Source organism: Aquarana catesbeiana, linkage group LG13 (genome assembly GCF_042186555.1).
Source record: "Aquarana catesbeiana isolate 2022-GZ linkage group LG13, ASM4218655v1, whole genome shotgun sequence".
Lineage (NCBI taxonomy): Eukaryota > Metazoa > Chordata > Amphibia > Anura > Ranidae > Aquarana > Aquarana catesbeiana.
In genome coordinates, this window is record NC_133336.1 from 27,969,234 (window position 1) to 27,983,568 (window position 14,335).

General features: G+C 37.7%; 1 protein-coding gene across 1 annotated transcript in view; it reads right to left on the reverse strand.

Moving 5' to 3' along the window:
• Positions 1–14,335, reverse strand: part of TNFAIP2 (TNF alpha induced protein 2) — a 38,426-nt gene that overhangs the window by 12,195 nt on the left and 11,896 nt on the right. The window contains exons 3-9 of the mRNA XM_073609272.1: positions 11,834–12,446; positions 9,815–9,929; positions 5,751–5,873; positions 4,572–4,672; positions 3,374–3,481; positions 2,254–2,380; positions 2,018–2,140 (exon numbers count right to left, since the gene is read on the reverse strand). Of these exons, the coding sequence (XP_073465373.1) occupies positions 2,018–2,140; positions 2,254–2,380; positions 3,374–3,481; positions 4,572–4,672; positions 5,751–5,873; positions 9,815–9,929; positions 11,834–12,446 (1,310 nt within the window). The remainder of the gene's footprint in view (positions 1–2,017; positions 2,141–2,253; positions 2,381–3,373; positions 3,482–4,571; positions 4,673–5,750; positions 5,874–9,814; positions 9,930–11,833; positions 12,447–14,335) is intronic.

Sequence of the window (14,335 nt, forward strand, 5' to 3'; positions counted from 1 at the left end):
TTTTTCAGAACAATGGTTTACTAAGTATGCATAGGCTTCAACTGACTCCTTCAACAAAATCAAAGTATCAATAAAAGAGTTCCCTGCCAAGACAATATCAGACTTACCTCTACTGCTGCCCATGCTGCCAATTGCAGATGAAGAGGAATAGCAGCCCAAAAACTCTTCAGAAACCAAGGAACCTCCGAGAGTGTTGATCTCCTGGTCCCCCCCTGGTGCTTGCAATGGTTCTTCCCAGAGACCCCTAGTTATTACAGGGCACACTAATGAGGTAGGGGTCAGCAGGATGAACCACTGAGGACAACGGGGAACCAGTTATCTGATACTCCTAGAAGTGTTGATTTCTAAAAAGTCATATTTCTTTATTACAGGGGTGTTCAGCGATGTAGGCAGTGGAAAAGGTAGGTGTTTATTATCTTTTACCTATGTTTTATTATTATTATTTAAGGTACTTATATAGCGCCGTCAATTTACACAGCGCTTTACATATACATTGTACATTCACATCGGTCCCTACCCCCAAGGAGCTTACAATCTAAGGTCCCTAACTCACATTCAAATACTAGGGCCAATTTAGACAGAAGCCAATTAACCTACCAGCATGTCTTTGGAGTGTGGGAGGAAACCGGAGTACCCGGAGGAAACCCACACAGGCACAGGGAGAACATGCAAACTCCAGGCAAGTAGTGTCGTGGTTGGGATTCGAACCAGCGACCCTTTTTAATGCTTTATATACTTTCTTCATTACTTGTATAACATTTGTGTTTTACAAATAAACACTTAAAGCGGTATTAAAGTATTGTTTTTTTTTAACATAACAAACATGTTATACTTGCCTGCTCTGTGTAATGGTTTTGCACAGAGCAGCCCGGATCCTCCACTCAAGTCCCACGCCGGTGCTCCTGGCCCCTCCCTCCTGCCGCGTGCCCCCACAGCAAGCAGCTTGCTATGGGGGCACCCAAGCAGGCGCGCTCCCAAGCCACGGCTCTGTGTGTCTATTTGGAGCTGCGTCTCGGCCACTGCCCCCTCCATCTTCTGATTGGCTCACTGGCTGTGATTGACAGCAGCGGGAGCCAATGGCTTCCGCTGCTGCCAAAAGCCAATCAGGAGTGCGAGTCCACGGAGAGCTGAGGCTCTTGTGGACATCGCTGGATCGAGATGGGGCTCAGGAAAATATTAGGGGGGGGGAGGGGTCGCTACACAGAGAAGGTTTTTTACCGTCATGCATATGCATGAAGGTAAAAAACCTTGTGCCTTTACACCCACTTTAAGAAAAGGTACATACATAACATTGTGTTAGCAGATGATGTTGGGCTTTACTCTAAGAAAGCCCATGACTGTGTGCCTGATAACAGCCTGAAAGGATGGCATGTCCCTATCCTTCTCCTACTCATCTGGAACCTCTCCCTTTTGCTGTTCACTGTCCCTGTTAGATGGGTGAATTATCCCTACACTACCCACACTTTAAATGTGTGCCAAGCCCAGGAGCCAGTGCCTTAAATAGGCTCTGCATGGCCCAAGATGGCCACCAGAGTCACATGGGGCAGTAGCATCGAATCAGATAGCTCCTCTATGACCCATGAAACTATAGAGGAACCATGTTCCTCTTGACTTCCCCTCCAACTGCAATGCCGTTGCGGTTGGAGAAAACAGGCTGCACCTGCCTACAAATGGACTAATTCAAACAAGCGTTATCTCTGTTAGGAGAAGGGTGTTGTCCCTCCTCCATGTCATTTGGCCATTTCTGTATCAATTCATCTTCTGCTATTCAGGTCTACAGCATAGGCTATTCATCACAAAGCAGTAAATTGGCTTTCTGAAAAGCTGTATTCTTAAGTATGTTACTTTTTGGCTGCATATGGAAAAAAAGGTAAAATGTATATGCAAGGAAAGGAAAAAAAAGGCATTTTCTCTCCCGAACACAAAAAAAAATATTTTGTACAAAATGCTATAGATTCCCTTAACGGTGGACATGGATTCAGCCAGTATTTCAGAAGCTAGAGGAGCCACCTCTTACCTTGTAGCTTTCATCCAGAAGGGTGTGGAAGGGTTCCATGAAGTTCTCTGCAATTCTAATGATATTTTGCATAGTTTGGTAACTGAATGGAGAGGATCCCTGGGACATCTTTTTGAAGTTATTCTGTGGGAGACAATCAATGAAAGGCGCTAAGCATACAAGTCAGGAAAGCCAGAAAGCCCAACAGAGAGACGTCATCAAGAGATGATATTCAGATAACATTGTGTTCAACAGACCTTTATGTCCACGAAAAAATCCTGAAGCAGAGCATTGTATATGCTGTCTTCCAACTTTAGAAGCTGTGACGTAGTGCTCTCACGTAAACCACTTCTCAACTTTGCCTCTTTGTGACACAGATCTGTTCTACAATACATTAAAGGCAACAGTCAAATTATGATAGATAGATAGATAGATAGATAGATAGATAGATAGATAGATAGATAGATAGATAGATAGATAGATAGATTCATTTTTTTCCGTTCCATCGGTTTAAATGCAACATTCAATATTTCGGATAATTCGTAACTTCGAATAAATTTGTATTCGTTGCGTTCACTAACAGCCAAATTTGAAAGGAAATTCCAATACCTATAATTTAATAGTTAGAGATTACAGTGGAACCTTGGATTGCGAGTAACGCGGTTAATGAGCGTTTCGTGATACGAGCACCGTATTTTTAAAAATCGTAACTCGGTTTGCGAGTGTTGTCTCGCAAAACGAGCACGATTCAGGCCAAAGCGGTGTGCAGTACCGCTTTTGGCCCGAGGTGGGGGGGGGGCGCCGGAGGCGAGCAGAGCCGAACGTCACGTTCAGAAATGCATGGAAAGGCCAGAGTACAGCACGGCTGACCTCGGCAAATCTCAGGTAGGAAGTCTTTCCGAGGTTTGCCGAGGTCAGCCGAAGTGTCCTCGGGCCTTTTCGTCCATTTCTGAGGCTCTCCGGCGCCCCCCCCCCCTGCCTCTGGACGCATGTGGTATTGCATCCCATTGAAGTCAATGCAGAACTAATTATTTTATTTTCCGTTGACTTCAGTGGGAAAAATCGCTTTGATATGCGAGTACTTTGGATTACGAGCATTCTCCTGGAACGGACTATGCTTGTAATCTGAGGTTCCAATGTATTTTAGATTTTCAAATTTCCGAATTTCTGAATATTCTAATTTTACGAATTTTCAAATTTATGAATTTTCAAACATTAGGAAAAATTCGTTAAATGGGTTTTCGTTAATTCAGATGTTTCCGAATTAACGAGTTTGTCAAAATTTGTTAAAGAAAACTAATTCGGAACGAATTGCACATGTCCAATAGATAGATAGATAGACAGACTGTAGCTGGCGTGTCTTCCAAATGTTTGTACCTTAGTTTCAGGCAGCAGTTTAAATGAGTGATACACGTTTCTCTGTAGAAGTTCTGGGTCTTGCTTTTCTCCATACAAAATATATATTCTTCAAAAGCCTTTTTGTATCTGAAAAGCGAGAGAATTCCTATGATTATAATGCAAGGCACAGTAAAGTCTTTATACAACAGAACATACAGTATCTACATGTCTCACAAATTCCAAAAACAAGAGGTTTATCCCTCATGATAGGATAGTGGGGGGGGGGCGTGCCATGCTAATTATTTCTTTCTGCCCCTTGGTCAACTGTCTATTCGAAAATGCAATGGATTATAGCACAGATACAGCCTAATATTATGAGCCCTTTATTCCAAACTTCGTTTGGACTTTGTTGGCCATCATTAGTGCTGTGCATTGAAAACCATGGTTTCTATGGTGTAAGAGTTGGAGGGCAATAAGACAGTATAAAACATGAAAAAAAAAAAAAAGGCCGCACTAATATAAACTAGTGCAAACCAATCATAAATTAAATAGTGCTAAAGAAAGCCCATCATTAAGCAAATGTCCATGCAAAGGTAAAAGATCCATATCCACCAGTGTGGAACCTACGTTTCGTCACAAATGACGTTATCAGGGGCACAAATTATGTCATCAGGGGCACAAATTATGTCATCAGGGGCGCATTTGTGACGAAATTTAGGTGGGGGGGGGGACTGGAGTTTGCACTGCACTTTGCACTGGTTCAGTAGAGCGCTTTTGTTTGAGCCGTTTGACCAATCTCACCATAACCTGACTGGTTATATTTAGCCTCGGTTCACACTGAGGCGACCTGTCAAGCGACTTAGACTGCCTGACAAGTCGTACTCCATTCAGTGCAATGGAACCGTTCTAATCGGGGAAAAAAAGGGTTTCTGTACCTTTTGGGGACGACTTCAGAGCGACTTACATTGACTTCTATTACCAGAGTCGTTTGCAAGCCGCGCTGAAGACACACTGTACAGGGGGGGCTTTGAAGCCACCCCAGTGCGAACCTAAGACTTAGTCCGTCCAACGGATCCGCCCCGTGTGAAAGGGGCCGTACTTTCCCTTTGTAATTATTATTCAAAAGGAAGAAAATACACTGAATGTTACATTTTGGTTTGGAAACATCGACTTATTTTGTGCTTCTAAGCTTTATCTAAGATCCAATAAATGATCAAATACATCTAAAATGATTTACATTTTTATAACGTCATACAGATTCAACTGCAAGACTGCAGATAGCTTGCGTTCCAATTCTGGTCTGAGTTCAGCCGCCTTCTTTAAACTACCAACGTGACGCTGAAAGTAAAAAAAAAGGGTTACTTGAATGATTATAGCTCTATATTATATCTACGGTATATATCTATATCTATATAGCTTTAATAGAGTTTAAAAAAAAATGTGTGGAAACTTTTTGACAAACCCTTATATATAGGAAAATGGGGAAGGAAGTTAGTTGGGGGGGGGCATTAAATGACCCAACACCCATAATACATTAATATACATGTGCAATTAGTTTTGTTCTGAATTCGTTTTTCGACGAAATTCAATGAATTCGTTAATTTGGAAATACTCGAATTAACAAAAAAACCCGTTTAACAAATTATTCTGAAAATCCGAAAAATTTGGAAATTCGAAGGTTCGGAAATTTCGAAAATTCAAAAATTGGAAATCCGAAAACCAGAAATTCGAAAATTCAGAAATTTTATAAGAACGAAAATCAGAAAACTAAGAACGAAAATCAGAAGATTCGAAAAACAGGAAAATTTGAAAATCTGAAATAATAACTAACTAACTTATAATAACTATTACATAATAGGTATTGGAATTTCCTTTCAAATTTTGCTGTTAGTAAACGTAATGAATACGAATTTATCCGAAGTTACGAATTATCCGAAATAACGAATGCCGCATCTAAACGAATGGAATGTAACAAATTAATAACAATAAATAATAATTATACTATTATTTTAGTATTATTACTACATAGTTACATAGTAGATGAGGTTGTCCAACCTCACATCCAACCTATGCGTGTGATTATATGTCAGTATTACAGTATTAGTTAGTATTAGTTATTATTTCGGCTTTTCGTTATTGTGTTTTCGTTCTTTCGTATTTTCGAATTTCCGGACTTTTGGATTTCGAATTTCTGAATTTATTCCAAATAACTAATATCAATCATAACGAATGACCCGAAAAAACGAAAAAACAAAAAAAAACGAATGAAACGAAAAGGAACACATTTTTTGGCGGTGCACATGTCTATACATTACTATTGGGTGGAATTGGGCTTTTACTATTATACTATACTATACTATAGTGTTACTATTGGGAATTACTAACACTAATAACACTAATCATTTATAACATTCACCTGAACGATGTCGATTTGTAGCTCAGAATGATAATGGGAACCTAACATCTTTGGTTCCATCTCTTTTTTCCAAAGTTCCACTTCAAAGTTTATTGCTTTATTCATGTGTTCATCATAGGAATCCTTATGGAGAGAAAAATATTGTAAAATATATATATATATTTATATATATACTAAGGTAAACATAATGCAGCTGATACAAATTGTATTTTAGCTTCCCTTAATATCAGTATTTTAACCACTTAACAACCAGCCTATAGCAATTTTACTGCTACAGGGCGGCAGCTGTGTGCAGGATCAGGTATATACATGTGATCCTGCACTTCCGGGTAGGGGGCGCAAACACAAATGGGATTACACACAGCGGAAGCCCATCGGTGGGTACTGCAGACTTGATGTCCGCCGACACCTGCCAATCATCAGCCACAGAGACAGCACTGCATTCTACCTATGTAAGCAAGGCAGATCGCTGTTCCGACAGGAGGAAAGGGATGGATCCTGTGTCTCAGCAAAGCAGGAACAAGGAAATCCATGATTTCAGCAAGTAATAGCGCCTCCCACAGTGTAGTAAAACACTGGCTGGGCACACAGTTAACCCATCGATCGCCCCTGAGGTTAACCCCCTTCCCAGACAGTGTCAGTACGGTGACAGTGCATGTTTTTTTAGCACTGAATTAGTGTCACTGGTCCCCACAAAGTGTCAAAAGTGTCAGTTAATGTTCAGTCCTGCTATAAGTCACTGATCGCCGTCATTACTGTAGTAAAAAAATAAAATAAAATAAAAATATCCCATAGTTTGTAGACACTATAACTTGTGTGCTAAACCAATCAATATCCGCTTATTAAGATTGTTTTTTTACCAAAAAATTTTAGCAGAATACATACTGGCCTAAATTGATGAAGAAATGTGATTTTTTTACATTTTTTTATTGGATATGTTTTATAGCAGAAAGTATAAAAATATTGTTTTTTTTTTTTTTAAATTGTCGCTCTTTTTTTGTTTATAGTGCAAAAAAAAATTTAAAAATGCAGAGGTGATTAAATACCACCAAAAGAAAGCTATATTTGTGGCAAAAAAATGGACATACATTATGTTTGTGTACAGCGTCAAATATTTTTTTTTTTTTTTTTTTTTTTTTTTGTTTTTAATTGTTACTCTGTTTAACCCCTTATCAATTCCTTCTCCATTTAATTATTATTTTCCTGCTGATTTTTTTTTTATTTCACCATTTTATAAACTTGTGTCCAAACCAATCAATATCCGCCTATTAAGATTGTTTTTTTACCAAAAAATTTTAGCAGAATACATACTGGCCTAAATTGATGAAGAAATTTGATTTTTTTACATTTTTTTATTGGATATGTTTTATAGCAGAAAGTATAAAAATATTGTGTTTTTTTTTTTTTTTTTTAAATTGTCGCTCTTTTTTTGTTTATAGTGCAAAAAAAAAATAAAAAAATTGCAGAGGGGATTAAATACCACCAAAAGAAAGCTATATTTGTGGCAAAAAAATGGACATACATTTTGTTTGTGTACAGCGTCAAATATTTGTTTTTTTTTTGTTTTGTTTTTAATTGTTCCGCTGTTTAACCCCTTATTAATTCCTTCTCCATTTAATTATTATTTTCCTGCTGATTTTTTTTTTATTCCACCATTTTATAAACTTGTGTCCAAACCAATCAATATCCGCCTATTAAGATTGTTTTTTACCAAAAAATTTTAGCTGAATACATACTGGCCTAAATTGATGAAGAAATGTGATTTTTTTACATTTTTTTATTGGATATGTTTTATAGCAGAAAGTATAAAAATATTGTGTTGTTTTTTTTTTTAAATTGTCGCTCTTTTTTTGTTTATAGTGCAAAAAAAAAAATTTTAAAAATACAGAGGTGATTAAATACCACCAAAAGAAAGCTCTATTTGTGGCAAAAAAATGGACATACATTTTGTGTGTACAGCGTCTCGCACGACTGCACAATTGTCAGTTAAAGTAACGCAATGCCGTATCCCAAAAAATGGCCTGGTCATGAAGGGGGTGAAACCTTCCGGGGCTGAAGTGGTTAAAGTGACTTGTCAAGTAAAGAAAAAATAGTTGTTTTGTTTTTTTTTTTTTGTTTGTTGTTTTTTTTTAATTGTTCCTCTGTTTAACCCCTTATTAACTCCTTCTCCATTTAATTATCATTTGCCTGCTGATTTTTTTTTTTATTTCACCATTTCATAAACTTGTGTCCAAACCAATCAATATCCGCCTATTAAAATAGTTTTTTTTTTTTTCACCAAAAATATGTAGCAGAATACATCTTGGCCTAAATTGATGAAGAAATTTGCTTTTTTAAATTTTTTTATTGGATATGTTTTATAGCAGAAAGTAAAAAAATCTTGTTTTGTTTTTTTTTTTTTTATTTTTTTTTTTTTAATTCTCGCTCTTTTTTTTTGTTTTATAGCGCACAAAAATAAATAAAATAATGCAGAGGTGATCAAATACCACCAAAAGAAAGCTCTATTTGTGGGTAAAAAAAAGGACATCAATTGTATTTGGGCACAGTGTCGCACGACCGCGCAATTGTCAGTTATAATAACGCAGTGCCGCATCGCAAAACAAAAAAATGCCCTGGTCATGAAGGGAGGTAAATCGTCCGGAGGTCACGTGGTGAAGAAACCATATGTGCCAGGGCTTACAAAAGAATTTAACCCCTTCTGTCCTAAAATGATTAATTGTGTAATTGTATATGTATTAACAGTAATTGTGTTGACTTAATTATGAAATATAACAGTCCCCTCCCCCCCCCCCCCTTCTTCAGCCGTACTTACTGTGGGGTTAATTTTACTAAAGGGAAATAGACTGTGCACTTTGCAAAGTGCAGTCGCTCCAGAGCTTAGTAAATGAGGTAAAGCTTCAATTTGCAAAAAAATACCCAATCACATACAAGGAAAAATAAATAAATAAATAAATAAACAGCATTTTTGCTTGCACATGATTGGATGATGGAAGTCAGCAGAGCTTCTGCTCATTTATTAAGATCTGGAGCAACTGCACTTGCACAGTGCACTGTCTATTTGCCTTTAGTAAATCAACCCCTTTATCTGATGACGACAGACAAAAATAAAACAACACACCAACGCGTTTCAAGGTTTTAGTATATCGCCTTCATCAGGGCTGTAAGATGTTAGGAAAAATCAGTGATATACAGAGCAAGGTGCTAATAGATGCATGCTAATGTATACAATGATTAAATATGACCAACTCAGAATGTGTCAGGGTTGGGCTCAGCCCTTCCTTCTCTGAATCTGGCCGCTCAGCTGTTGGCTAATTGCCAGCTCCCATCTCTCGCCACAGTGACTCACCTGTTGATGATATCCTGCTCGTCAGTCCTGCCTACTTAAGCCGTCCAGCCCAGATGATCTCTGCCTTCGCCTTGGTTACATCTCTAGAAACTATCTCCTGTGTTCCTGTTAAAGACTTGCTTGGCTGACATTCCTTCTGGCTCCAGATCCTGCTTGCTGTTCTACTTCGCTGTTCTCTGGCTCCCTGACGTTTTGGCTTGTCTGACTATCCGTTCCGGGTTGCTGAACTCTGGACTATGTTTTGACTACATTTACTCTACCTTTCTTTATTATTATTAAACAAGTGTGATTTAACTGTACTTCTGTCTCGATCTGATTCATGGTCTCTGACAGTATGATGGCTATACAGTAGTAGAGCGCTCATCTTTTGCAGTATCATTTTTTTTATTTGTTTGTTTGTTTTTTTTGTTTTGTTTGCTGTATTGTGTTTATTTCATCTATAAAAGTAACAAAGTAAGAGGGGCATATAGTTAAAAAAAGAACTGTGCCTCCTGATTTTGACATCTTCCATATGGAACTGTAACTGCCTCCAGTCCACACAAGAACTGTGTGCCTTTGCATCTGAAAGGGTGAATTGTTAGGGGGTGGTAAACCACAGCTCTACTGCATGTTTTTACCTCCCCCCAACTGCAATGTGAACGAGGCCTTATTCAGTATATGCACTCCAAATTCCTGTACAATTTGTCTTTAGGAATCTATTTTTCGGCGAGTCACTTACCCTTTCATTACGCAAAAAATTATTCTCCAGCATTTGGACAGCTTCTTGAGACAGAAGGCATTCCAGCCGCGAGTCATCGATGTGTCCGGCTAGTTTGGGGTTTTTCAAGATTTCACTAAAACAAAGAATGACTCAGTATTTTGTAAAACCACACTTTTGAAATGTTATACTTGCCCAGCATCCCCCCAAAAATTTGAAATGCAAACAATATTGATTGTATGAGGGCATGTATGTGATCTAAAAGTATTGAATCTGTCACTAATCTTTCCTTGCATTAATCGATAAAGCATTGTGTGCAAGTCAATTGCGTAAGATATTTGCTTGACGCCTTAATGCATTGTACAGAATATTTTACAAAGAATCAAAGTTCAAAGGAAATGCAAATCATTAAAAGGCTAAGTTAACATTTGTTATATTCTTTCTATAGTATTGTCTATTCTATACTTTTCTATTCTATTCAAATTTATTCTATTCGAATGTCAAAAAATGGTTATTTTCTATTTTTCCAATTCAAATGTTTTTTCTTTTCATTCTTTTATTTCTTTTCTAATCTATTCTTTTCTATTCAAATTTGGGGAAATGGTTATATTCTATTCTGTTCTTTTTTCTCTTCTTTTCTATTCTATTATTTTATTTTCTATTCTATTCAAATTTGAATTTATTCTATTCGAAATTTGAATTTCAGAAGATAGTTATATTGTTTCTATTTTAATCTATTCCAAACATTTTATTCTATTCTATTTTATTATGTTCTTTTATTTTCTATTCTATTTTGTTCTGTTTTACTATTATATCCTATTCTTTTCTATCCTATTCCTTTATTTTCTATACTATTTTTTTCTATTCTTTTATGCTTTTCTATTCATATTTTGGGAAATGGTTATATTCTATTCTATTACTTTATTTTCTATTCTATTCAAATTTGAATTTATTCTATTCGAAAATTTGAATTGTTTTTATTTTATTCTATTCCACTCTTTTTATTCTATTTTATTACGTTCTTTTATACTCTATTCTATTTTTTTCCATTTTACTATTATATCCTATTATTTTCTATCCTATTCCTTTATTTTCTATACTATATTTTTCTATTCTTTTATTCTTTTCTATTCATATTTTGGGAAATGGTGATATTCTATTCTGTTCTTTTTTCTATTCTATTATTTTATTTTTCTATTCTATTCAAATTTGAATTTATTCTATTCAAAATTTGAATTTCAGAAGATAGTTATATTGTTTCTATTTTAATCTATTCCAATCTTTTTATCCTATTCTATTTTATTACGTTCTTTTATTTTCTATTCTATTTTGTTCTGTTTTACTATTATATCCTATTATTTTCTATCCTATTCCTTTATTTTCTATACTATTTTTTTCTATTCTTTTATTCTTTTCTATTCATATTTTGGGAAATGGTTATATTCTATTCTGTTCTTTTTTCTATTCTATTATCTTATTTTCTATTCTATTAAAATTTGAATTTATTCTATTAGAAAATTTGAATTTCAGAAGATAGTTATATTGTTTCTATTTTATTCTATTCCACTCTTTTTATTCTATTCCAATTTATTATGTTCTTTTATTTTTTATTCTATTTTGTTCTGTTTTACTATTATATTCCATTCTTTTATATCCTATTTCTTTATTTTCTATACTATTTTTTTCTATTCTTTTATTTTGTATTCTGTTTTACTCTGTTATATTCTATTATTTTCTCTTTCAATCCTTTATTTTCTGATCAATTTTATTCTGTTTGGGAATTCGATTTGAAAACAATTCGATTTCAAATTTCGTCTGAAGTTTTGTTTCGTTATTTCGGATTTGTTTAAATTTGTTACTATTGTTATTCGGAAATTCGGATTCATCCGAATTTACAAATAAGGAAAATTTTGTCCAAACTTCAGTTCGGAACGAAACGAACTGCACATGTCTAGTTCTGAGTGCACCATCTTTAGTATATCTACCCCAGTGCATTAGATATAAATTATTATATACAGTCTAACACATGGTTTAGCTTACTTTGGATACAAGTTTTGCACCCAGTACAGAACTGCGAAGTTGTCCTTCTCACATAGTTCAAATTGTGCGATCTCTTCTGTCCTTATCTTTATATGCCGGTGATAATGCTGGGCATAAGTGTTACAGACATCAAAGTCCTCTGGGTAGCAAGCTTTGAGATGTGTCACCAGGTGGATGAGGTCGCCCTTGAACAGCCTTCCTATAGCAACGATTGGGGAGATGATGGTGGGGGGCCCGTTGAGTTTCTCCTCCTGAGGTAGGTCCTGGATGCGCTCCTCTACGGTCTGCCTGATGCACTCCTTCCATGCCTGCATCCACCCCTTCGGCCGGGAGCTGCCTTCATTTTCTAACTCTGGGATGCACTTTGAATCTTCTGATTCTTGTTCTACTATGACCTGTATAGCCTCCTGCAGCAGTTCCTTGTCTTTACTGGTGAAGGACTTTTTGATCACTCGAAATACTTCAGCCTTGAGTTTCCCATATAGGGGTTCAAGCTCCTTCATGTGCAATGTTGACTCCTCCAATCCTTGGACAATCTTTTGTTCCAACTCAATCAAGCCTTTACTGGCATATTCGTAATGCCGCTCTTCTATCAGCTTCTGTACGACTTCAACTAAAATAACAACAGTACCAAAAGTATTAAAAGTGGATCTATTATTAAAGCCCTCACATCTCACACCTGTTATCAGTTGTCACTGTTTGGGAAATGCCTTAAAATACCCATGTACTGAAAATGCTGCTTCCTTCTTCACTCTCAGGGCTGGGCTAAGCCCTTCCTTCGCTGAGCCGGCTGCTCAGCTGTCGGCTAATTGCCAGCTCCCATCTCCCCACAGTTACTCAGCTGTTGATGATTTCCTGCTCGTCAGTCCTGCCTACTTAAGCCGTCCAGTCCAGAGGAGCTCTGCCTTCGCCTTGGTCAACATCACAGAAACTATCTCCTGCGTTCCTGTTCAAGACTTGCTTTGCTGACATCCCTTCTGGCTCCAGATCCTGCTTGCTGTTCCACTACATTGATCCCTGACTTCTGGCTTGGCTTACTATCCGTTCCGGTTACTGAACTTTGGCTATAGTTGACTACGTTTGTTTGTTTTTTTTTATTATTAAACAAGTGTGATTTAACTGTACTTCTGTCTCGGCCTGATGTCATGGTTTCTGACAATCATAGTGCTCTGTGCTATCAGAGCTGAGTAACAGCCATACCCCTCATTACCCCATGTAGACCTGCATTGCAAAACAAGGGGAGGAGGTGTTTTTGGTCAGGTTTTTTACTGAGAGTTGTTGCTGAGTAGGGGGGTGTGCCTGACTAGATTTGTTACTGAGTGCTGATTATTCAGTATGCTGGGAATAATTCTGGTAACCGTTAACTTCTTTCCAACTGTATGTGTGGCAGCAGGGAGGCTGGGCCTTAAAGTGGAATTCTAGGTCAGCCGATCACCAATTTAAACGGGCATTCCTTCCACCTACCACAAATGTAAGGAGCATTCTTTCCACTGACCACCAATGTAAGGGGCATTCTTCCCACTGACCACCAATGTAAGGGGCACTCTTTCCACTGACCACCAATGTAGGGAGCATTCTTTCCACTGACCACCAATGTAAGGGGCATTCTTTCCACTGACCACCAATGTAAGGGGCATTCTTTCCACTGACCACCAATGTAAGGGGAATTCTTCCCGCTGACTTCTAATGTAAGGAGCATTCTTCCCACTGATCACCAATGTAAGGAACATTCTTCCCACTGACCACCAATGTAAGGGGCATTCTTCCCACTGACCACCAATGTAAGGGGCACTCTTTCCACTGACCACCAATGTAAGGGGCATTCTTTCTACTGACCACCAATGTAAGGGGCACTCTTCCCACTGACCACCAATGAAGGGAGCATTCTTTCCACTGACCACCAATGTAAGGGACATTCCTCCCACTGACTTCCAATGTAAGGAGCATTCTTCCCACTAACCACCAATGTAAGGAGCATTCTTTCCACTGACCACCAATATAAGGGGCATTCCTTCCCACTGACTTCCAACCTAAGGAGCATTCAGACAAAACCAATGGACGCTTTTCTGTACTGCTTCTCCTGGTGCTTTTTGCTGCCTCTCATACAGTTGTCCACCCCCTCCTCTTCAAAAGTCTCCACGCCTTTGGTCTCTGTGACTGTACTCTTCGCTAGTTCTCTTTCTACTTTTCCAACCGCACCTTTAGCGTTACTTACGACTCTACTTCTTCCTCTACTCTTCTTTTCACTGTTGGGTCCCACTAAGGTTAGGTTCCTGGACCTCTCCTATTCTCGATCTACACCTCCTCCCTGGGTCAGCTCTGATAGCCTCCCCATGGCTTCTCATACCATCTCTATAACGACAACACCCACATCTATCTCTCTACCTCCCAGCTCACACCTTCAGTCTCCGCACATATCACTAATTTACTAAAAGACATATCTGCCTGGATGTCACACCACTTCCTCAAACTCAATCTATCCAAAAGCGAGCTCATGATTTT